General features: G+C 48.1%; 6 protein-coding genes across 6 annotated transcripts; 2 read left to right on the top strand and 4 right to left on the bottom strand.

Annotated features, from left to right (window-relative positions):
• Nucleotides 1–161: 161 nt before the first annotated feature.
• On the top strand, nucleotides 162–3,327 carry F9C07_2229949 (surface antigen-domain-containing protein; the record flags this gene model as incomplete). Its single annotated transcript, XM_041287306.2, has 6 exons — nucleotides 162–194; nucleotides 270–386; nucleotides 515–701; nucleotides 754–1,950; nucleotides 2,293–2,672; nucleotides 2,725–3,327. 6 exons carry the CDS (start codon nucleotides 162–164, stop codon nucleotides 3,325–3,327), a joined length of 2,517 nt encoding a protein of 838 aa, XP_041150628.2.
• A 195-nt stretch (nucleotides 3,328–3,522) lies between these two features.
• On the bottom strand, nucleotides 3,523–7,360 carry F9C07_1893830 (ubiquitin fusion degradation protein UFD1-domain-containing protein). Its single transcript, XM_041287304.2, has one exon. It carries the CDS (start codon nucleotides 6,112–6,114, stop codon nucleotides 3,718–3,720), a length of 2,397 nt encoding a protein of 798 aa, XP_041150626.1. The 5' UTR covers nucleotides 6,115–7,360; the 3' UTR covers nucleotides 3,523–3,717.
• A 465-nt stretch (nucleotides 7,361–7,825) lies between these two features.
• On the bottom strand, nucleotides 7,826–10,617 carry F9C07_1895830 (uncharacterized protein). Its single transcript, XM_071508470.1, has 6 exons — nucleotides 10,541–10,617; nucleotides 8,660–10,404; nucleotides 8,549–8,596; nucleotides 8,380–8,472; nucleotides 8,260–8,317; nucleotides 7,826–8,163 (listed from the first exon to the last, which is right to left on the bottom strand). Exons 2-5 carry the CDS (start codon nucleotides 10,268–10,270, stop codon nucleotides 8,267–8,269), a joined length of 1,803 nt encoding a protein of 600 aa, XP_071367106.1. The 5' UTR covers nucleotides 10,271–10,404; nucleotides 10,541–10,617; the 3' UTR covers nucleotides 7,826–8,163; nucleotides 8,260–8,266.
• A 1,177-nt stretch (nucleotides 10,618–11,794) lies between these two features.
• F9C07_2281198 (proteasome regulatory particle subunit Rpt6) lies at nucleotides 11,795–14,407 on the bottom strand. Its single transcript, XM_041294950.2, has 3 exons — nucleotides 13,932–14,407; nucleotides 13,188–13,863; nucleotides 11,795–13,093 (listed from the first exon to the last, which is right to left on the bottom strand). The coding sequence occupies exons 1-3, from the start codon at nucleotides 14,164–14,166 to the stop codon at nucleotides 12,835–12,837; spliced, it is 1,170 nt and encodes a 389-aa protein (XP_041150624.1). The 5' UTR covers nucleotides 14,167–14,407; the 3' UTR covers nucleotides 11,795–12,834.
• On the top strand, nucleotides 14,408–22,404 carry F9C07_2281197 (calcium/ hydrogen exchanger). Its single transcript, XM_071510488.1, has 5 exons — nucleotides 14,408–17,356; nucleotides 17,411–18,346; nucleotides 18,408–18,571; nucleotides 18,644–21,043; nucleotides 21,174–22,404. The coding sequence occupies exons 1-4, from the start codon at nucleotides 15,311–15,313 to the stop codon at nucleotides 18,900–18,902; spliced, it is 3,405 nt and encodes a 1,134-aa protein (XP_071367105.1). The 5' UTR covers nucleotides 14,408–15,310; the 3' UTR covers nucleotides 18,903–21,043; nucleotides 21,174–22,404.
• F9C07_2281196 (ribulose kinase) lies at nucleotides 17,994–22,404 on the bottom strand. The gene is made up of 3 exons (XM_041287303.2): nucleotides 21,174–22,404; nucleotides 20,483–21,043; nucleotides 17,994–20,408 (listed from the first exon to the last, which is right to left on the bottom strand). The coding sequence occupies exons 1-3, from the start codon at nucleotides 21,396–21,398 to the stop codon at nucleotides 19,350–19,352; spliced, it is 1,845 nt and encodes a 614-aa protein (XP_041150622.1). The 5' UTR covers nucleotides 21,399–22,404; the 3' UTR covers nucleotides 17,994–19,349.
• Nucleotides 22,405–22,463: the final 59 nt, after the last annotated feature.

Raw genomic sequence — 22,463 nt, 5'->3', positions numbered from 1 at the left:
GGACGAAGTGATGATGGAAAGTCATTGAGTTGTAGGTGGAGTGAATCTAAGGAGCACCACTGGTCACGTGTCACCATGTAGACTTCATCTCAACTTCCGAGACAATCGAAGATAGCCGAGAAAGCCTTCCAGAGGCGTCGCTGGCCATTGTAGCCGCAACAATGTCTTCCCCACTTTCCACCGAAGATGGAGACGTACGTTCAATCTCTTGGAATCGATTAAATACGCTTATTCTTGTGATTGCTAACCACTTTGCTTTGTTTCCTCAGATCTTCGAGCGTCTTCAACAGCGTGCTGACCCGAAAGTGCTCGAGGAGCAACAGCAGGCCGTGAATGAGCGAATACACGCAATCTACCGGAAGGCGCAGAACCGTCTTGGGGAATTGGTGTGGCTTCACTTCCCCCTTATTCTTTTCCCCTATTCTTATCCTTTCCCCCTTCTCAATTATTGCATAGAGGCAAAAGACAAATTAATCTAATACAATGAGTACTGATCATATGCCTATGATATCAGATCGACCAAAATTCCACTCTCCCATGTGCCATTTCGTCTGTTCAAATCCTCAACGCACACCACACGCGCAGGGGCTTTCTTGAACGGATTTTCAACCCTCTCTTGAGTTCTAATCAGAAGAGGCCCTACACACTTTCTGAAGCTTTGCGGGAAGTCTCGGCACGTGCCGATAAATTAAGTAGATTCGGTTTGTAAATCATCGTTAATAGTCACTAAGACCTTGATTAACGCTACTGCAGACATTTTTCAGCAGCCAGTGTCTGTGTACTTGGATAAATCGCCGGAAGGAGACCCACAAACGGGACTCCCAACTCTTGACGTGTATGTATCGGTCAAAGAAAAGTCTCGTGTTCTACTGAAGACCGGGACCGACCTCGGCAATACGGAGGGATCCGCATATGGCAATCTTCTCTGGCGGAATGTGTTTGGCGGTGCCGAAAATCTAAATTTGAACGCTTCACTGGGAACTAGGACAAGGTCTGCCTACCAAGCGACATTTGAGACCCCTATTCTAAGTGACCCGGATTTCCGTTTGGAAATTGGCGGAATCGCTAGCTCTACTCAAAAGGCTTGGGCTAGTCACGAAGAGGCCTTGAAAGGTGGCTGGAGCAAGATCCGCTGGATGAGCCAGTCCGGCCATCGTCATGAAGTTGGGTATAATGGTTTCTGGCGGCAGATGACTGGCCTGGCGGAGAACGCATCCCCAACAGTCCGAGCAGACGCAGGTGATAGTGTGAAAAGTAGCATCTTTCATTCCTGGTCCAAAGACCGTAGGGACAATGGGCTTCTTCCATCTCGTGGCTACTATGCGAAGGCTTTCAATGAGCTAGCCGGTTGGGGTCCGCTAAAGGGAGATGTATCTTTTTGGAAATCCGAAATTGAAGCACAAAATGCAATTCCAATTCCTGTGCCGGGTATCGAAGGCAACAGTGGTATCAGCTTTACCACTGGATTCCGTGCAGGTCTCCTTTACCCCCTTGGAATGGATGCCGACCACAGACCCCAGCCCTCGCGTACTAATGACCGCTTCCTTGTTGGAGGCCCTACGGATGTTCGTGGTTTCCGCCTCTGCGGCCTTGGCCCTCACGATGGAGCTGATGCTGTTGGGGGAGACGTATATGCTGCAGGAAGTGCAAACTTGCTACTTCCACTCCCCCGGGTTGGTGCGGAAAAGCCCTTGCGACTCCAGGCGTTTGTAAATGGTGGTCGTCTGTTGCCTCTGCGTACCGCACAGAAGAGCACACCTACTACAGGCTCAGAAGTGAAGGATGCCATGGTTTCTACAATTTCTGAGTTGGGTAATGGAGTGCCTAGTATCGCGGCAGGAGTTGGACTCGTGTACGCCCATCCAGCTGCTAGGTTCGAGCTGAACTTCTCTTTACCACTGGTGCTAAGGAAAGGCGAAGAAGGCCGAAAAGGTTTGCAGCTTGGAATCGGTATTAATTTCCTGTAGAAAGTCGGAGTCTTGTTGTAATTAATAGAAGTCTTCTTTATGGTATTGAGATTATGTACGATGTACTGCGTGATTACTGTAATGTAAGTGATCTAAGCCCAAAATGGTAAACGGCCACATCTAGGTGCTGGGGCTCAGTTAGCCATTCAAGTCACGGGTCTCGTCGGACGTAGTACGGCAGCACCGACAACTGTCTACTGCTCTCCCGCTACAGCTTACCACTCCATACTGGCTGGTTTTTCTCTTATTTCTTTAACATCACCAGTAGACTACGATTCTACCGCCATCCGTGTACACTTTCATCTTTGAACCTTCTACTATCTAGACAACTTGTGCTTGCATCACTCGGCCCCAATGGCCCAGTACTACCCGCAACAACAGCCCTACGGATCCCAACCTTCTGCACAGAACCTTCAGTTCTATCCTTCTTCCTACGGTTCTGTGTCTGGTCATACGACTCCCTCTCAAGCTTCCTATGGTGGATTTAGTGCAGGCCCTAACCCGGCCGCTCAGGCGTATCCCATTGGAGGGGTTGGTGGTGGATATGGCGGCTTTGGTTCTCCAGCCACTGGCGTAAGTGGGCGGATGGGAGAACAGGGCGGATTGAGGACTGGGTGGCTTGCTGCATTTGGTACAGAGGGATATGAGGGGGAGCCGCCGTTGCTGGAGGAGCTGGGGGTGAATTTCGAACATATCAGGACTAAGGTTGGTTCCCCTTGTTGTTATCATTATAGTAGCATCAACTTATATTCTGCAGACTTTGACAGTGCTCAACCCTTTCGCTCGGATCGACCAGCATCTCATGGATGACAGCGATCTCTATGGAGCACTGCTTTACATCGTCCTCTACGGAACCTTCCTCCTCCTTTCTGGTAAAGTCTTTTATGGCTATATCTACGGCGTTGCAGTTTTCGGCACCGTAGCTTTACATTTGATTCTTAGTCTTATGTCTCCGGCCCTCGATACCTCCCCAACGCCGAATGCTGCGGACCCGGCCAACTACGATCCTCACCACAAACCTTCGTATTCCGAGGCCTCGGCTGCCGGTCATTTCTCGGCTACATTGACATTCCCTCGCTCTGCTAGTGTTTTGGGCTACTGTTTCCTACCGCTTGTGCTCACTAACCTCGTCGGGATAATGATCCCTATGGACACTATGTTCGGTTACCTGTTGACGACAGCTGCCGTAGGGTGGTGCACATATAGCTCCTCGGGAATGTTTTGCGCGGTTGCGCGGATGCGCGGGATGAGAGGCCTAGTAGCATATCCATTGGCGCTGTTTTACGTCGTCTTCGGGATCATGGGAATTTTCTCTTCACGCGGAAGTGGGACTTTGGCTGCAAAGACGGGTGCGAATTGATATTGAAGCTTTCTCTTAAATCCAACGGAATATGTCTTCTGAGCGGATGCTCCCTGGTCCTGACATGGGATTTCGGTCACAGTATATTAAAATATACGAATATCATGAATTAACGGTCTCTACACGTGTGTCTACAAGCATTGTGTCTGTCGATCCGATAAATGAGAGCTGCTTGCTTATGGCTAGGAAAGCAACAAAATAACCTTGAAGAATATGTCCCAGAGGGGATTAGTCTACATAAACTCCACCCCAGGCTGGGCGTGAATGGCGTTTTAAGATAAACAATTTACCCGAACAGATTTCCCTCGCCATACCTTTTGAATATCTACCTTATAGATATTCAGATAAAAGGTTCAGCATTAGTATGGAAATTGCCAATTTCTTCGGGCACTAACATAGAACACGAGCTTCCTCGTTCTTCGTAGGTGCCCAGTTCTCTAACCATTCCCGTGCTTTGATGAGATCCCCTCCCGTGGCTTCAACGGACGCCACACACCATGGTAAATCATACTCTTTGCCGCTAGCCACGGAACCTTCGGCCGCTATCATCTCCGCGAGTATGCGACGCTGCTGGCCCAATTGGTCGGTGCAAAAGTAAAACGGCGCAGTGTTTAGATTACCGCTCTGCAGACATATGGCGTCGACGACGGGTTTGATTGTGGCTAGAATATTTGCTACGCTCATCGATTCCAGCGGAGTGACATTCATTGGTATGGAGGAAGGCTGTCTGGCCCGTCTCCCATTCTTGCAGTACTCATTCTGACACCAGGGCTTCCCACACCCAGTCATCATTTGCGAAAGGTATCGACGCTCGATGCGACGGCGGAGTGCTTTTCCTTCAGGGTCATACGTATCCACATATAGTGAACCGAAGCAAAAACTGCAGAGGCCTAATGTATCAATGCCTGGCGTGGATGCACTTTGTACACTGCGCCCATCAAGTGTACGACCACAATTTCGGTTCAGGCAAACGCGGGGTGGGGGTTTGGACAAGCGTTCCAGGTCGTGATGACGCAAATGAGTCTTCATGTCGCGTAGTCGAACAATTTTGTTACACAGGTGACATTCCGTTGTTCGACCACCGTCAACCAGTTCATGCGGGGTGAGTCCAGAGACCAGGACTTCTGGGTCGTGCATATCGGGATCTGTCTCGCCTTTCTGGGGGACTACAAGATGACAAAATTGGCATAAGATTGGTTTTTCTGGACAGTCTGTTATGCGGTGATGAGCGAGTCGCGGAAGACCCTCCATCTCGAGCCCACAAGCGCGACATGACCGCTGGGAGTGGAAGATAGCATCATGTTTGTGCTTACTTAAAACACCATTGCCATAAGATGAGTCTTGAGTACAGTGCCAATGATTCTGCCATTCAGATGACCTCTTTTGGAATACATTATGGCACTGAGGGCAAAGTACATTGTTCCGAAGACAAAAGCTTTCGTGCAGCACTAGCGTTCGCTGAGGCACCCACTGTTGGCAATTGCCACATTGAATGTCATTCGGATTATCATGCGCTGATGTATTCTTCGAATATTCGTCGGAGTCAACAGACTGATTAGCTGAGATCTGCAACTTGTACTGCAGCGGTAGCTCTTGGTTCTGTGGATACTCATCGCTGTATTCACGATGGTCGAATGCATAAACCGATACATATAGAGCCTCTGCCGCCTCCAGCTCTACATTTGTGGACTCAATCCGAACTCGCTTTATTGGTTGTGTGGTGAAGTCACTCAAAAGGTGCTGGTCTTCTCTAGGACGGTTCCTCTGGCGAGGGGTAAGGGGGCTCACAAAGAGAGAGACGTCTGCATCACCCGCACATTCGACTGTGATAATAATAGGGTCTCTGCGATCCCACTCGCGGATTTCGTAGTCAACGTATGCACCTGGAACTACCAGGCCATACACTTTTTCTCCAATAGAAAGTACCCCGCCGGTTGACGAGTCTCCCTGGGTTCCAATGGCACGAGATGCCTTCTCCATCCGCCTCCGGTAGGTCTCTCTGGCTTGATCTTCGGTCAAGGCCACAATGTCTACCTCCAAGTCGGTATCAATAATGCAGATGCCATCACCCGCTGGCTCAATTTTGTCCACCAAGAACCTAAACGACTCGTGCTGACCCCCCGACACCTGCAAGACCTCCCCCGTACTTAATGTCGTGAAGTTATCTCGCAAGTATCGTTCAAGTAGAGCCTTCCAATCCTCTGGGTCATAGCCAGCCTCGAGAGGTCGGAGACGAACATAGGCTCCTTTGGGCAACTGTTCAACATGGACTGTGACTAAGGGAGCTAAGTCTGGCGCTAAAGAAGTAGGCTGCGATTCCGCAGTGCCGTCTATCGTTTCCGAGAGTTCCGAGGTCTGCCAGTACCCATACGTCTCCGACGGGAATTGGTCGTCTTCAATCCCTAAGGCGTCTCTCAAGAAAGCACTAAGACCTACTTCGTTCTCTTCGGCGGAGAACTCACGTATCCCGGCATATATCGCACGGCCATTCTTGGGGTTGACAATACGGAATGTTAGCGGATGAGGTAACTGATGTTGACGTTCTGAAACTCGTTCGTGTGGTCGCGACTCACCCGCATGGGTTCGCGGATTAAGTGGATCAAAGACCGCAGTATATGGGCGCGCAGGTCTATTTGGAAATACCTCCTGAAGCGGGGCAGCTGCGAGGAGCTGCTCGAGGGCGGACTGGGGCAAAGTAATTTTGTCGCCAGGCAGCTTGGGCGTACGGCGGGGCGCAGTGACCTTGAATGGCGAGGACCAACGCAAGAGATTTGATTCCTTAGACATGACTCTAACTGGCACTATAGCAGAGGCTATAGGGTAAGAGGAGCGAGATGCTCAGCAACATCTTATATGGGCGGGGCAAGCTTTATTGATAGCGGTGGAGGACGGAGTATACGAAGATAAAAGAGGCGTCGCGGCTGTTCTCGAAGTTACCCTCACCGCCCAAGTATTTTCAAACATTTGTCATAAATCTACGTGACTCCGGCGCCTCAATCGACTGGCCTACTAGTACACCGTAATTGCAGGACGTCAGGTCGGATTTATAAACCACCAGCTTAGCCGTTATCTACCAATTTTATCAATGCCAATATGCCATCCACCTACTAGAGCAGGGTTGGCCGGCTTAGTCAGGGCAGGACATACAGTATACAGAAACCTTTCTCTTAATCATATGACGAACCATCTTTATGTTGTAGCCCTCATTCTACGTCTCGCGTCCTAATACGGGTATGCCTATTTACTAGCCATAAAGATGGCCAGGTTTCAGCTGTATAATCCCCCAGAATTGAGGTTCGTATCACATCACTTTGGCTCAACAACTTGGCGCCGCCGCTTACCCCACCGTTGGCTCGTAGGAGAAGCACCACTATCAGCTTGACGATACACCTTCCACATAGCCCCAGTTCATGCAATGCGATACGCTTTTTGTCTAGGAATTCATAAGACGACCCTCTGGGGAGGGGGGTGTGCCGTCGGCGCTGAGGTCCTTGAACCACTCTTGGGGGACCTGATGTCTACCGCAGTTCGACCAAATCATCGAGATCGGGAAATTGTGCGTTCAATGACGCAGGCTTGTTAGAAATGTGTATATGACCTAGCAGCTTGGCTTTTATGGTCTTTGATGTGAGCCCGCTGACGCTGTCGGCCGGGGTATGATCACTGAGGTGGGTAATCTCCACGTGAACCCCAGCGGATGATCAAGGCTGTGTCCCTTCTAAATGGCATATGGCTGCGTGGCAAGGAGTTCTTCCCCCAGCCTAGCCTTCACCAGTAAGAGCAGCTCATGACCCGAAGAAGCTCGGTTACCCATCTGCCTCGAGCCAGTCGACACCCGATCGACAGTCCTCTCAGAGTCACTACGCGCGGAGCAAAAGGTGTGTGACGTGAGCTCTAGAGAGGCCGGTGATGCCAACCGTACTGTTGCTGCTGGAGGCCTCAGCTATATCCTTTGACCTTAATCCATCATTGATAGAAAGTGCCTACTCATACTAGATGTTGTAGCAACCGGTTGGCTAAATCTTCGATAATAATGTAATTCGTCATAAAACGAACGCCGTGGGAGCTCTAGAAGACTATACTCTGTATACCTATTGTTGTAGATCTCTGGCGGAAGCAGCTTGGTACCTTTTATTTGGGGTGCCTGAACCATTACTTTGGAGTCGCTCAGCACTCCACTTACTAGTTCTGTACTTACCCAACGCTCCGGTTCACTCTGCGACGACGCATGCCCTTGAACGGGGACGTGGAGCCCTAAACCTAAGGTTTCTACGGAGTAGTTCCCGAAATCGCTACGTGATTCTAGTTACGGCAAGCCAATAGGGCCACTCTGCCATATTATGACCACTCGGTTCTACCTGCTAACAGATTTGAATTCATTGGGTACTCAAGTCATATAGAAAGGTTATATCGTCTATTTCTATTATAGTCTATAGCTGTAGGAAGGGGATAGGTAGACAGACAGGGAAAAGAAAGCACTAGATATACAGCTATCTAGGCAAGTAAACTCATAGAGTAGCCCCAATGGCTTACCGTTTCTGATGGCTTTTTCATCATTTATCGAGGAAAAGGCAGAAGCACACAAAGAGCTTAAGAATAGAACTGCCTTTTGGTCTCACTTTAACTTGAAGCTAGTGGACAAGTCCTACAGAGTAGATCTGGTGGGTATAGCCGGCAACACCACATTAATTCATTGGCTCCATGTTTCCCAGGATGTAAATATCCCATAATTCAGACGCAAAGAAGCGTATCGACTGACTTCAAGCAAGTCTGCTTGTTCAGGTCAAGGAAGGACAATATTATCAAAGCTGTCGGAATCGGAAAAAGAACAAAGCCCTTAATGTACGTGAAAAGTCATGAACGATACTTCACTTCATAGTATCTCAAATAGGGTCTTCCCTGGGTAGATGGTGAAGTGCCCATTTAACTTACTCCCACGTCAATAGAGCTGTCTAAATTGATGACGTGCACTTGTGTTACACCAGTCACACTAGAATAGCATTTGTTAGTTCTTGTGACTTGAATGCCATATAAGTCGGTTCGGTAGTATACCATTGTAGGAGAGCAACCTTCATTATGATCAACACAATATTCTCCTTGGCAATTCTGACATGTTCGTTGGCATTCGGCTTTGCAGGTAGCGCACTGTAAGAGTCCATCAGATTATTATGAGACATCCATCATTCTGGTATAAAAAGTCCAAAAAAGAAAGAATACTTGCCGTTGGTCCGCATTCCCAGCAGTCTCTACTCACTCCAACTTGGAATCTCTGTCACATTCATGTTAGTGGTGGCTGTTCATATCGGGTTTTGTCAGTCATTGAGAAGCGTACCCTTCGCTCGTGAGACAAACTTGTATCCTGGCTAGCTCGCGGCCCCCTTACCGCAGTTTGATGGGGCGATAAGTTAGTCCTCACCCGTTCGGGACTCGGTAGGCAGTTCGTGCAGAACCATTTGTTGCATCGACGACACCAGCGATCAGTCAAGCACTCAGCGCAACGGGCAACCAGGATAGGGTGTACATCGGGAAAGAGCACTGGACGCTTCGCCACAGCTACAGATGACGAATGCAAAGGGAGCGGGGCAAGCAAAGGAAACTGCCTTTCAGGGGATTCACCCCAGACTGCCGGGCCTTCTGGTGAAGTACGACAGCCGTCGCACCCTCTGGGCCCTAGGGCGACTGTAGCGATTGCTGGTCCGAGTGGTTGACCTTCGGGTCGATACCCATCTTCATCATGTTCTAGCGAAGTGTAGAGGTCAACATTATGCCGGGGTCCACGACACAGTACGGCGTCGAAAGAAATGATACCCTGGCACTGTTGAATGGTATGAGCCCAGCCTTCGTCAATCGAGCGAGGTATGAGCTTTCCAGAGGGGCGATACCACGCATTCTGATAATACAATGCGCTCTCACGAGTGTCATCGGAGGATGGCGGCCCTTCTTTCGTCTCCAGAACTCCGTTGCTCGTTGGAGGAGTACATCTGGAACTCCACCAGTCACGGTAGCGGCTCCGCATCATGGCTCGAGGCTGGGTCATAGGGGTAAAGTAATAAATGCCTTTCACCCGAGGGGCCCCTTTGGGACGCGAAGGTCGGACAGCATGCTGAAGCACTTGTATCAGTTTACGCTCATTCAGATGACGACATTCCCTTATCGACAGTAGGTTTACATTGAAACGGTCTGTCAAGATAAGTTCCGCAACCAGCTCCGCGGGGACAGAAAGACCGTCCAAGATTAGAGTTCGCACATCCTGAAGGATAGAACTCCGCCCCAGACCAGCAATTATTCTTTGAAGAGGGACTGAATAGGGTGCATCCTCAGTCAAGGAGTTCTCCAGACTTTCATTGCTGCTAATCCCGGCTTCCGAGCTCCTTGATGAATTGCTAGGAAGCCAGTGCCCAGGACCTTGGGTCAGATCTAGATGCCGAAAAATATACGGAGTTTTCATAATCACGGTACGAAGAACGTGCGACGTTGAGGCTAGGGCAAACAGTGTTGGGACTGAGAGGTATGGAGCCATATGATCGAGAATCAAGCTGTTTGAGAGAACGTCCACGAGGGAAACTTGCTTGGGGGGCGTCTCAATAATAATATCATTAAGCTTTTGCCGTGACTCCTTATCCTCTTCTTCATCTGACTGTACCTCTTGAATGACAGGGACTAGTCCCACCTCCTTGGGAGACAGGCGGCGGGAGCCATAGTAGAAGTCTGAGGCTCGTGCAATGAGGTTTCGACGATAAGCTGCAATCGCCCCAGCGGCAAGTTCATCCCCGGGGATCAAGATGGGTGCAGTATCAGGTTGGATTTCTTTCAGTGCGGCCCTGGCCCTGGCCAGTTCCGTCTCTAATAGATCAATAGTTGACTGGAGGACGGCTGGCATGGCTCTGATGTTTCCCGGGTCAATTGCAGTGACTAGTGTAGACCACAACTCTCCCTGGGCCATAGTTCGATGCAAACGAAAAGCAAAGGGTTGGAAAGGTGGAGTGCGCCGTTTATTGAAGTAGACAGGAGGGTAGTGCAGGATAGCTGGCTGAGGCTTTACATATATGGATGTGGATAGGAGTATATCTAAAACATCTGGTGACAAGAAAGAGTCAACGAGAGTGTAACGGGGGTCCGATGGCGAGTAACCATCAAAAGTGTAAGCCGGGTAAATTGGGTCGAACGAACAAATTAAACCACACCGAGTATATGGTGTTAGCGGCAGTAATACCTAGAAAGCACACCGGGCAATAAACACAGTTGAATCGGAAATAACTAAAAGAGCAAGTCCGGGGAGTCCGCTCGGACTGGAAGCCGATGATTTTGTGGGCCAGGCAAATAGATAACCAAATTCTAGAAAATCGATAGAACAAGTTTAAAATATGTGGACGGATTGGCTGTTGACTTTGTAGGTCTAGATAGAGAGGAACATACAATCGAGGATTTGTGATTGAAAAATACAAAGCCTTCCCTTCAATTGGTACCGGTACCTGGGTCGATTTTATATTGAAGAATACATTATGAATGTGCTGGAATGGGGAAACGTGTCAATCAATCACCGACCAACCAATATCACAACCGCCGGTGTGGGCCAGGGAGGGAGACATGAGCCCATCCCGAAAAAGGTGGGTAATACAGCGCTGCAGGAGACATTAAACTATCGAACAAAAAACAAAGCAGCAGATAAAACAAAGTTGCTTTTGGTTATGAGCTGTATATACGTATCCGGGGTCCCAGATTTATCTTCTTCCCCTACCCCCCTGAGCATCCGGGATGGTTTGGCAGTTCCGAGAGTACCCACCGGAAACCCTCATAACCTGGTCCACTATGAAAGGATGAATTTTAGTCTCGATTCTGGGTATGGCAAGGATATCTAGTACGAAATAGCACCTTTCTGCTCGGATGTGATGAGGTCGTGGTTTGATACAAGCAAGTACTCTGTGCTGTAAATGGATATCCGCACAGTTTTGTCCCTCCCGATGTTTATACTCTGTGATTAGTATTTCCGTCTGGAGTATCCACCTTACTGAAGGTCATCAGATCTGGACTGCCCCACTTGAGCCGAGACCCTGAATGGGATACGTACTTGGAAAAATGGGATGGAGACAACAATCGGCTGATCCACACGGGGTAACTGATCTGCTAATCACGCGGACTTCAAACTTCTTCCAAGTTCCCACGACGCGTCAACCGAAGCACCCAAGAGAGCGATCATCCAGTTCTTAGATAGATAACTTAATTGGTTTGTGATTCGTACAATCTTCCCCCTTGCCCTAGTTTCCTATCTATTGAGTAGAATGATAACTAAGAAGTAATGGTGTTCTTGACTCGTACCTCGACCCCCAACTTGTCCCAACCCTTCAATAGGAGGCGTAGTTAACGTTATCTCGGACGATTAATAAGCACAAACATGACGATAACTAAGCAACTATAAGGCGCTGTGCTTATAGTATATACTATCCTCGCTGGTAGCAAACAATAGTCATCATGGAACGCTCTGCTCATCATACGCAATCTCCAGAGTATATGGTTAATGAGGATCCAATTACAGAGTACCATACATGAAATTAGCATTCCAAAAGGAAAGAAAGTAAGGACATCCCTTGCAGATCATCCTTGATATATCTCCCAACTGAATACGTAGCTATTCAGCTCGCCTGCGCTGTGTTGATATCTTGGCATTCCATTCAAAGGGTTTTGCCATTGTGCCAAGTCTCTGGTGTGGGATAAGTACGGTACAGCGAACTAAATCGAACACGGTCAAAATGGGATTTACTCTTGTTGAAGCCTTGGCGTTTATCCAGCGGCCACGCATACTTATTATTCTTATGTTTTACTAAAGCCTTCTAAAGTAATATACATAGTGTAATCTACAATATCACTTTATCAATGTGGCTTTCAGATATTTCAAGTATTTCGAGTACCTCGAGCATTTTGAGCCAATAATAAATGTTAATCAATCCGATAAGTCTGATTAGCCTAGGACTCAGTGTGTCGCTGTTGGTACCACATGTAAAAATTTCATTTTGACTGGGTGGCCTGTTTGTTTAGTCCGTCATAATAAGTCGCGAGGATTCATCCAGCCTTCCCGGAGTGACAACATTAGGCGGTGAACATAGCAATAGAAACGGAAAAGCTAGAAAACTACATCGCTAAAGGTGAGGTAAGGCTCCTTAATGTTTTTCTATTTTTCGCGTAGGGGGGTGCCATGACGCAGAAGACAATTACTTTGATGGGCTCAATCAGATATGGTGAGAGTTGGGAAGGCCATCCGGTTACTAGTACCTACTAGATACAAGGGTAGAGCGTTACTGGATGAGTCTCTATATTACTAATGATTGAGTAGAGCGTCATAGATCCCTTGTTCTCAGTATCTAAAACAGCCAGTGGAATTACTTTGCTGAATGAGTACTCGATAGAACCGGGATGGTAGCAATAGTGGCAGGTGGAATATAGTGTTACATGTTTTTTGCGATAAACTCAGATCCATTATCAAGCCGCTTCCATTCTTCACTCTTGCTATGTCTACTTAAAAAGCTTGGAAACAGCAACCTCCTTGTCATCATGCTTGTTGAGAATCTTGGCTGTAGCGAGATCAAAGTCTTCTTGCGTAACGTGCACCCGCCTCTCTCGAAGAGCGTACATGCCCGCCTCGGTGCATACACCCTTTAACTCTGCACCAGAACACCCGTTCATTTTTTCTGCGATCTTTGTTAGGTTGATACCACGCGTTAGGTTCATTGAGCGCGAGTGAATCCGCAAAATATCAGCGCGAGCTTCGACCCTATTGCCAACAAGAAGGGTCAGTTAGTCAATTACACATATACTAGCGTCATTATGCCGAAAACATGCTATAAAATCAGGGAAAGGATGCTTACGATGGCGGAGGGAATTCAATTTTCCGGTCGATCCGTCCAGGGCGCAACAAGGCCGGATCGAGAATATCCAGTCGGTTCGTAGCCATAATAATTTTAATATTCTTGGTAGGCTCGAATCCATCCAACTGATTGAGCAGTTCCAACATCGTACGCTGCACCTCCGAATCGCCTGAGCCTGCTGAGTCTATGCGGCTGGATCCAATGCTGTCGATCTCATCCATGAAGATGATGCTCGGCGCGTGCTCCCGAGCCATGACAAACAGCTCGCGCACCATACGGCTACCTTCACCAATATACTTTTGCACTAATTCCGAGCCACTGACCCTTATGAATCGGCAATCCGTATGGTGGGCAACTGCTCGAGCAAGCAGTGTTTTACCAGTTCCCGGTGGCCCATACAGAAGGACACCTTTCGGTTGCGCGATACCAAGAGATTCAAACAGCTCCGGATGTTTTAAACCAAGTTCGATGACTTCTTTGATTTCCTTGATTTGTTGATCGAGACCACCGATCATGTCGTACGTGCTATCAGGAACCTTCTCAACCATCATAAGAGACACAAGAGGGTCAACGGACGAAGGTAGCATCTTTTCCAATTTGTAGGAGTCGGAAAGTAGGGCGACTCGTTTGCCCACAGTCAGCTTGCTGATGTCGACACCATCTGCAATATCCACCACTGGATGCACGCCAAACGAGTCAGCCACAGGATGACAAATTCGAGGCAAAGGCGGTTATCAAACTCACCATATTTTCCTTCCGGATGTACTTTCACGAGTACCTTTTTGGTACTCATCACCTTGACCACCTCGCCGACGTAGGAGCCAGGCTGTTGCAGTAACCCCAGTTCCTCCCGAAGTAACCGCACCCTCGAGTTATAATCATTACGCTGTGCTTCCAATCTCCGTAGCACCGCTTGCCCTTGAATAATCTCGAGCTTCATGCTCTCGATTTTATTGTGATAGTAATTATCAAGCGCCATTATGGAGATAGAGTGATGACGCTCCTTAGGTACCAAACTGGTTTTACAAAACCAAAGGTCTTGGATATGTCGAACGCACTGTGGCACAAAGAGAATTTTATATGATATGGAAATCTCACCACGGGAAAAATTCTAGCGAGTACGCTGGATGGAAGGATGAAGAGCTGTCGCCCAACAGTTAGGTGGTGGATGTTGCCGGGGAGCAAGAGGCACGTAGCTTGAGCACTAGCCACGGCGCATGGGTCAGCCACATATTAATGCCTAAGGCTACAAGCCCACACAATACCAGTCAGTACCGGGGCAAGGTTACTACTGTACGGTACTTAGGCAGGCTACCTGCAGTGGGTGGTACATGGTACCTATTCCGTACTACTAGTACCTTACGGTGCTGGATACAAAAGAAAGCTTTAATTGGCGTTTGTGGGTCTTTCCTACCCGCTATCTAATGCTCATGCCGGCCTTTACAGTGTGGTACGTTTCGTAGGAGAATAAGTGAAGAGGGTCAAAACTTGGAAGTATAGGGCCTCGTCTTGAACTGTCAAAGCGCATCTTAACAGCTACACATTTGTGGAATAATCAATAGGGATCGTCCGACTGCTCTTCACCACCTAGACGAGGTCTGAGACCTATAGGTCGAAGCCTCAGCTGACTTGCGGGGATGAGACTCGGATTTCTTGTCTTATCTCATGATCGGAACTAGCTTCGTAGAGCTTCTCTCGAACGCCCATTTATCTTTGTGCTCTGTCCGGTGGTAGCCTACCTCTAAACCCATTTTCGGCACTGGTTGCAATATGTTATCTGGTTTCTCAACGGACATAGTATAATATTGTCTCTTTTTCTGTTGAATGCTGGACACTTGGTCGACTTCTTTTCTTCCTCTAGGATCTTTCTTCTTTCCTCTCTCCACGATTCTGTATTCGTGACCTGTTCTCCCTTCTCTTTCCTCCTCTTTTTCTACTATTCTTTTTTCTTTTTTTCTTTTTCGCTCTCCTCTTTTGTTTTTAACTTCTCCTTCTCTTCATTTCTGTCCTGCTTCTAGCAGGCTGCTGCCCTTCCTCTTTCCCCAGCCTCCTAATTATTACACCGGATAAATTTCAACAAAATCAACATTCCTATGAAAGAATAAAGGGCAATAAACGACACCATGTCTGGAAATCAAGGAGGAGATGGCAACCCCTCCCCTTCGTTTCAACCAGAAACGTCTGCGCGGTTGCCTTCAAATATAAGCAATGAAAATATGCTGTGTGGAACCGTCCGCCAGTCAAGGGTTACGGGACAACAACGAAGATCCTATGGTGCGTTCTTATGTTGGTCGCTGGGGCTACTAATTCGGACCACTTACGTGTTTCTTATAGGTACTTTAGAACCCTCAGAAAGGGAGGAGCCTGATTCACGCCTGGACGAAAGTCGACCGGAGAGTTCGAACCGCATCCCTCCGTCTCAATCGCCATCAACGGTAACCCAATCCGACAAACCAAGGAAACCATCCGTCACGCGTCGCATGTCCTCTAAGCGGACGATACCCCATAAGGGTCAGGAGTTCTCTACTGATGATGATGTACAAGAAGTTGAGGAAGACATCGCTAAGCAACAGGCTACGAATCCTCAGAATTCACCAAGGATGCGCCCTTTACGAAAGCAAAGCTCGAGCCTCAGGAGAAGAATCAATGCTCGCATCAATCCTCTGACACGAGCAGATCCTGCGGACAATGAAGATGAGAACACCGTTCTACCAGCATCTAGCTTGGAAGTAGCCGGAAATGGCACCTCTTCTCAGCACTCTGAGGGTGGAAGCCAAGATAGTAATGACAATAACGACGAGGACGTCAGCGATGCGGAAAGTTTTACACTGAAGGATCGGCAGCAGGCTATCAATGAAACGCATCCTTTTGGAATAAGGCTATGGAAACCTGCCCTATACAAAAAGAGTCGTTCAGTGGAGAAGACCGCTGAAGGTGATATTCATTCGTCACCTGGCGGTCGAGTAGGGACCATGCTGTTCCTAACAAACTTATTGTGGACGGCATTCTTCGGATGGTGGCTTGCTTTGGCTGCGCTTATTGGTTCTGTCGCCTGCTTCATCTTCGCGTACTCTCCAAGTGCTGTGGAATATGGGAAAGTCTTCTCCGGCCTCTCTTGGTACCTGATATACCCGTTCGGATCGTTTGTCCGTCTTGACACCGATGAGAATTACGCAGAGGAAGATGAAGGCGAAGGCCGCAGCATTAGCGAGTATGAACAATGGCAGAACGGTGACCTAGAACATGGAAGGCTGTTCTTTGGCCCTCGCCGTGGCCGATCCCTCGTGGGCAGAAGAAGAAATAGCATTGATTCGGCCAGTGAACAGGACAGTCTGCTGGGACGGACCCAAAGAGCCAGTTCACACGATAGTCCTCTAGGTCATCATAAACGACGTTTGTTTGGCCGTGGCGAGTGGACCCTTGGTCGTGTCGTGTTCTTTGTCTTTTTTTATTTCCTCGTGGGACCTTTGATGCTATTGGTATCTCTCCTCTGCTGGTTGCTGGTCTTCTGGATTCCAATGGGACGCGTGACCATTATATTATTTGATCATCTTCGTCGTCATCCCCTCGCTCTCTCATACCATTCTGATACCTCATATACACGGCTAAGCCCAAACTCCTCTTCATCTATTCTTTTATGCACCTATCGCGCCGCCGGGTTAAGGTACTGGAAATACACGGTTGGCGGCACCAACATCTTCTTGATCAATCTTCTCGGTGTTGTACTGTTTGTGATTTTTGACTACTTCTTTTTGGAAAAAACTCTAGGTGTTCAAAACTCCTTGACTCACCCGGGCTTAATTTTCACCCTGGCCCTTGTTTCCATCATCCCCCTGGCTTATTTCATTGGACAGGCCGTCGCTTCGATCTCCGCACAATCCTCAATGGGTATGGGTGCTGCAGTTAACGCTTTCTTTTCAACGGTGGTCGAGGTTTACCTGTACTGTGTTGCTTTAACCGAGGGTAAAGGCCAGCTTGTTGAAGGTAGTATCATAGGTAGTATCTTCGCAGGCATCCTGTTTCTCCCTGGATTATCTATGTGCTTTGGAGCCATCAAGCGTAAAACACAGAGGTTTAATGTTAAATCAGCCGGTGTCACCTCTACGATGCTTATGTTCGCTGTGATTGCTGCCTTCGGGCCCACACTGTTCTATCAAATTTATGGCAGCGTAAGTTTTCGCCTAACTCTCTTGATTGGATCCTGTTTCTCATTTGGCAATCAGCATGAATTAAACTGTCGCCCCTGCTTCAGCACGATAGATGCGGGCGGTAGTGATTGCCGTCGTTGTTACTTCTCTCAGGTCCCTGCTGTTAATGATAGCTTTTTTCGAAAGGCTGTAAAGCCTTATTCATGGTTTGCGGCTTTATTTCTGTTTCTATCGTATATCATTGGTTTATGGTTTACGCTTAGAACCCACGCTGCCCTCATATGGGCTACAGAAATTGAAGAGAAGAAAGCGGCGGCTGTCGTCCAGGAGCACGGCCCTTACGAGCCAAGGCACCTCCTCCAGAGCGGGCCACCAGCGGCTGCTGGTGCAAACGCTGGTCCAGGTCCAAAGGGTTCCGTTAGAGATTCTCAATTGTACAGACGTATCCTAGGACAGTCCCTGAAGCATATCGGCTTGTCCGAAAATTCATTCGAGTCCGGCGCAGAGCAGCTGGAGTCAAGCTCGACGCGTGATACAAACACGCCCTACCTTGTCCCTCCGCATGGGGAGGGCGATGAGGATTACTCGGGGTTTGGCCGTTTTAGGGGGTTGTCGGGTGAAGAGAATGAGCATCTGATGCGCCAGGTAACAGAAGTTGCAGCAACTGCTGCAGCAGTTGCTGCCCGCGATGCAGCACGAACCCGAAAATTATCCGTTCAACAGACCCCAGCACGCCATAGTAACAGAGGATCCACTGACCCAGTCAAGGCGGTAGTAGAGGAGCTTGATGATATTGGACTCGAGAACGGCCAAACCAGTGGCGGGCATGATGCACCAAACTGGAGCAAGGCTAGGAGCTCAATCATTCTTCTAGGAGCCACCGTTTTCTATGCAATCATTGCTGAAATTCTTGTGAACACCGTAGATGTGGTGCTGGAGAGTGTTGACATTGATGAAAAGTTCCTTGGAATCACACTATTTGCTCTAGTCCCCAACACGACGGAGTTCTTGGTATGTCTTATCTGTCAACCTCAATCTCAATAAATGTGATGGCTCACTTCTAATATTATAGAATGCCATCTCTTTCGCCATGAATGGGAACATAGCCTTGTCGATGGAGATCGGTTCAGCCTACGCCTTGCAGGTTTGCCTTCTCCAGATTCCAGCCCTGGTACTGTTCAGCGCTATTTATGAACGCTTGATTGATCCCGCAGAACTTCTAACTCACACCTTCAAGTATGTTCAAATCTATCCCTAAAGCTGCTCGGAGAGGATCAGAAATCTAACGGGAAACTTAATCGCTTTTAGCCTTATTTTCCCGCAATGGGACATGGTTTCAGTAATACTTTGTGTCTTTCTCCTATCCTATGTCTACGGTGAAGGGAAGAGCAACTACTTCAAAGGATCTATCCTTGTCCTCACATATCTTGTCGTTGTGATTGGTTTTTACTTGTCTGGCTACAGCAACATGGACGTCATGGGTGTCGATCGCCTCGACACATTGGCGCTTGGCACCTCCCAAACATTTCACACTCTCGGTAGGTCAAAGAGTGGCATGGCCTATTGATTGCAAATCCGGCAAGTGAATAGAGCGCGGTTTCGCAGGGCTCTAAGGGTTGCAGATATCCGTTTCATTGAACCTTGGCGCTTGAATTTTGTAAAGCATTTACCTTCAACGTAGATGTCCTGCGTTCATAGAAACCAGGAATTAATACTAAAGATTTCCAAGGACTCATTCTAGTCAACTACTTTATTAGACCATGCCCATTTACCTATGTGAAAGCAACTCGAGGGTTCATTTCAATCGCGCTTTGAATTGTAACTATAACCCAAAATAGCTATACTATTACCATACCCCGTTCATGTTCATCGATCGATCCCACTATGCAGTAAACCATTTGGAGGGACTTCGTACACCCTGAAAGAAGTTGGCTTAAGCAGTCGCTCCCGAAGATTCACCCGCCGGGAGAGGTAATAAATGCAACACAAGTGGCCATAGACTTCAAAGTCAACTTCAAGTAGACTTCCATGAGCTCACAGCATTGTCAACAAGACTCCGATACTCTTGCTGCTTATAACATTGCTCTAGAAATACCTTGTATTTGACATCAAGCAAAGCCTTCTCAGTCGCATTGTTTGTTGGGACAACCTTCTTCCCTGGCTTGCTCATCCGATCCATTATCTCCCATAGATCTTCTGTTTTGCCGTCAGCATCAGCACTGGCAGCCTTGGCACCCAACATGGCTGCGCCATGGCAGACGGCAGCGTGGATGTACCGGGGAATAAGAACAGGCATGCCGCAGGCTGACGCGATGAGGCCGACCAAGATCTCATTCTGACACTGAGATCCGGACATGAAGATAGAAGTAAGGCTATGACCAGCCTTGTTCATGGTCTCGACGATGTGGCGCGTCTGCAAAGCGATAAACTCGAGCGTAGCATAGTAATAGATAGCGAGCCCGTCCACAGACTTGTTACTTGTAAGGCCAATCACGGAGCCAGTCATTCCCGAGTCTGCAATCGGAGAACGGTTACCCCATAGATCGCCATAGAAGAAAAAGTGGCGAGCCAGGTAAGCCACACTTGGGGCTTGCTGTTCGTGTGCCATTTCTTTCAAGTGTTCGTTCAAGTACTCGTAAATATTGGCATTATAGGATTCAGCGATCGAGACCGCCTGATTGAAGGCTGGGTGAGTCTCAATGACGTATTTGAGGAGCTCCCCAGTCGCGGACTGCCCGCCTTCCGCCATCCAATATCCCGGTTGAATCGTGTCACGATAGGGGCCCCAAACACCAGGGACAAATACAGGGTTTGGAGACATTGCAAGATGGCAGGTCGAGGTACCGGCAACGGCTGCTAGGCGTGAAAAGGCTTGCGTCTTATCGTTCTTCGCGGCATTTGAGCTTAGCTGCTCGGATCCGAGGTCGACTTTAGCACCAACAGTACCAACCCAACCTGCATAAGCGTCGATGACTCCACTCCCTATAGCAATACCTGAGGGTAACCCCAATTCGGAGGCCGCCTTTTCACAAAGGGTTCCAGCCAGCTCTCCAGCACTTAGGTAATCGCCGTTCTGGAGCAGTCAGCGGTCAACATAAATAAAATGATATAATCCAGCAGAAACCTGAAGCAAAGAAAAAGGCTCACCACCCCATCAACACCTCCCATTCGCTTAAAGTCCTCTTGAGTGAGGTCCCCAAGGCCTATTTCGGCCAAGAAATCTTCTTGCCAACCTTTGACACTTCCATCCACCCCAACTGGGACGTATCCTTGCTTACAAACAACGCTACAGAAACTTCTCTTCTCATTGCCAGTTGCGATATGGGTCAGTGCATCCGCCAGATCATAGAACTTGCACTGGTCGAACAGATCTTTGGGCATATGATTTTTCAGCCACAGGACCTTGGGAATCTCCATTTCAATGGACATTTTCCCACCAACGTAACGAAGCAAGTTATGATTGGTAGAATTAACCTTTTCCGTCTCCTCCACCGGGCGATGATCTAGCCAAAGGATGACATTGCGATCCGAATCGAAATTGGGTCCCGTCACAGATATAGGTTCGTCGGTAACGTTGGAGAACACCGACAACGAACATGTTGCATCAAAGCCAATCCCACGTACGGTTTCTGGGTCGATGTTGTGCTGGCTAATAGCGCGCTGGACAGCTACACATATACACCGCCATATATCATTTGTAGATTGTTCCTGAGAAAAACCATCAGTCATAAGTTCAGCATCGATAGTATAAAGTACATGGCAAGAAAAATGAAAATGCAAGAAGGGGAACGGGGAGACAAAAACAAGGAAGATAAAGTGGGAAGGGGAAAGAGCTGACATAGTATCCCTGTTGTGGCTGCCAAAGGCCAATATTCTCTGATGCCAAACCAACAATATCCCCTTTGCCATCGATGATACAAGCACGGGCACTGCCGGTGCCAACATCGATACCGATGTAATGGTCTATGTGAAAATGGATGTCGTCTCTGCTATCTCTAGATGCCTGTCTAGAGCCCTGTCGCGACGGTCGGCGGTAGGGCATCGAAGGTGCTATGGATGACATGGTAAGAGAAGCAAGCGACGGTAAGGAAAGGAATAATATCGAGGTTGCAAAGACAAAAGTAATCCTCTAGTTAGACGCGTCAGATGAATCAGGTTGTAGAGGCTTGTTGAGCTCACCAGGAAAAGCTTCTACCCTTCTTTTCCCTCCTAGAATAAAAGAAGGAGTGGCGTTTCAGGGAGTGAACTAGGAGAGATAGAGGATGAAAGTAGGCCTGACAGCCTGTTTTGCTTTATTTTTACTTTACTTTATTTCCACTTTTTTTCTTTCTTTTTGGCGCCCTTTTTCTTCCTTCGGTTTCCTGTGGTTCAGTTTCGATATATATGCGTGTGCGTGGGAAGGAAGGTTGTAAAAGACCAGGGAAGCTTAAACGAGTGGAGATGTTAGTACCTAGTATGACAGCATACTTTGGAGTATACTGTACTGGGGATCATCCCAACCACGCACACAGTGTGGGGAATGAACCACAGGAGTTTTTAATCTGACCCTCACCCCTCCAGCCCAACTTAATGTGGAGAAACAGAACAATAGAGCCAATGAAGCTCTGAATCAGCTTGATACTGTCTTGGACCGAATATTCCTGATACGTATACTGCGTACTTGAAGTATGTATGTACAGGATTCTCTCCAAATGATGGACTTTACTGGGCCTAATTTCAAAGACACAGGACGGCGTGCTCCTTTCGAGGCAAAAGCGGTATGTACAGCCGGTATTGATATGCGACTACTAGTAGGAATGGTAGGATAGCACCCAGGTACCTATGATATTCCCGCTCTGACCGTGAAGTCAATTACATGCCAGCATCAAAAACTACTCAGTGGATGTACACGGTAACTAACTATACAAAGTACACTTAGGTAAGTAGGTAGCATGTACATATGTACATCCAAAAACATACCTTGAGCTGTACATACAGTACAGCATGTATCCCCTTAGAACTGGTATCACAGTAATATACTCCGTAGTACCTACCCACTTGTATTGTAGATACAGTACATGTATCGGATGGGCCCTTTTTCTGCAGGAGCGCATACATACTCGGAGTACTTCAACCACTTACACACAAT

The sequence above is a fragment of the Aspergillus flavus genome, chromosome 7, assembly GCF_009017415.1.
Source record: "Aspergillus flavus chromosome 7, complete sequence".
Classification (NCBI taxonomy): domain Eukaryota; kingdom Fungi; phylum Ascomycota; class Eurotiomycetes; order Eurotiales; family Aspergillaceae; genus Aspergillus; species Aspergillus flavus.
The sequence above is the reverse complement of the archived record's forward strand: the minus strand, read 5'-3'. Positions and strand labels throughout refer to the sequence as shown.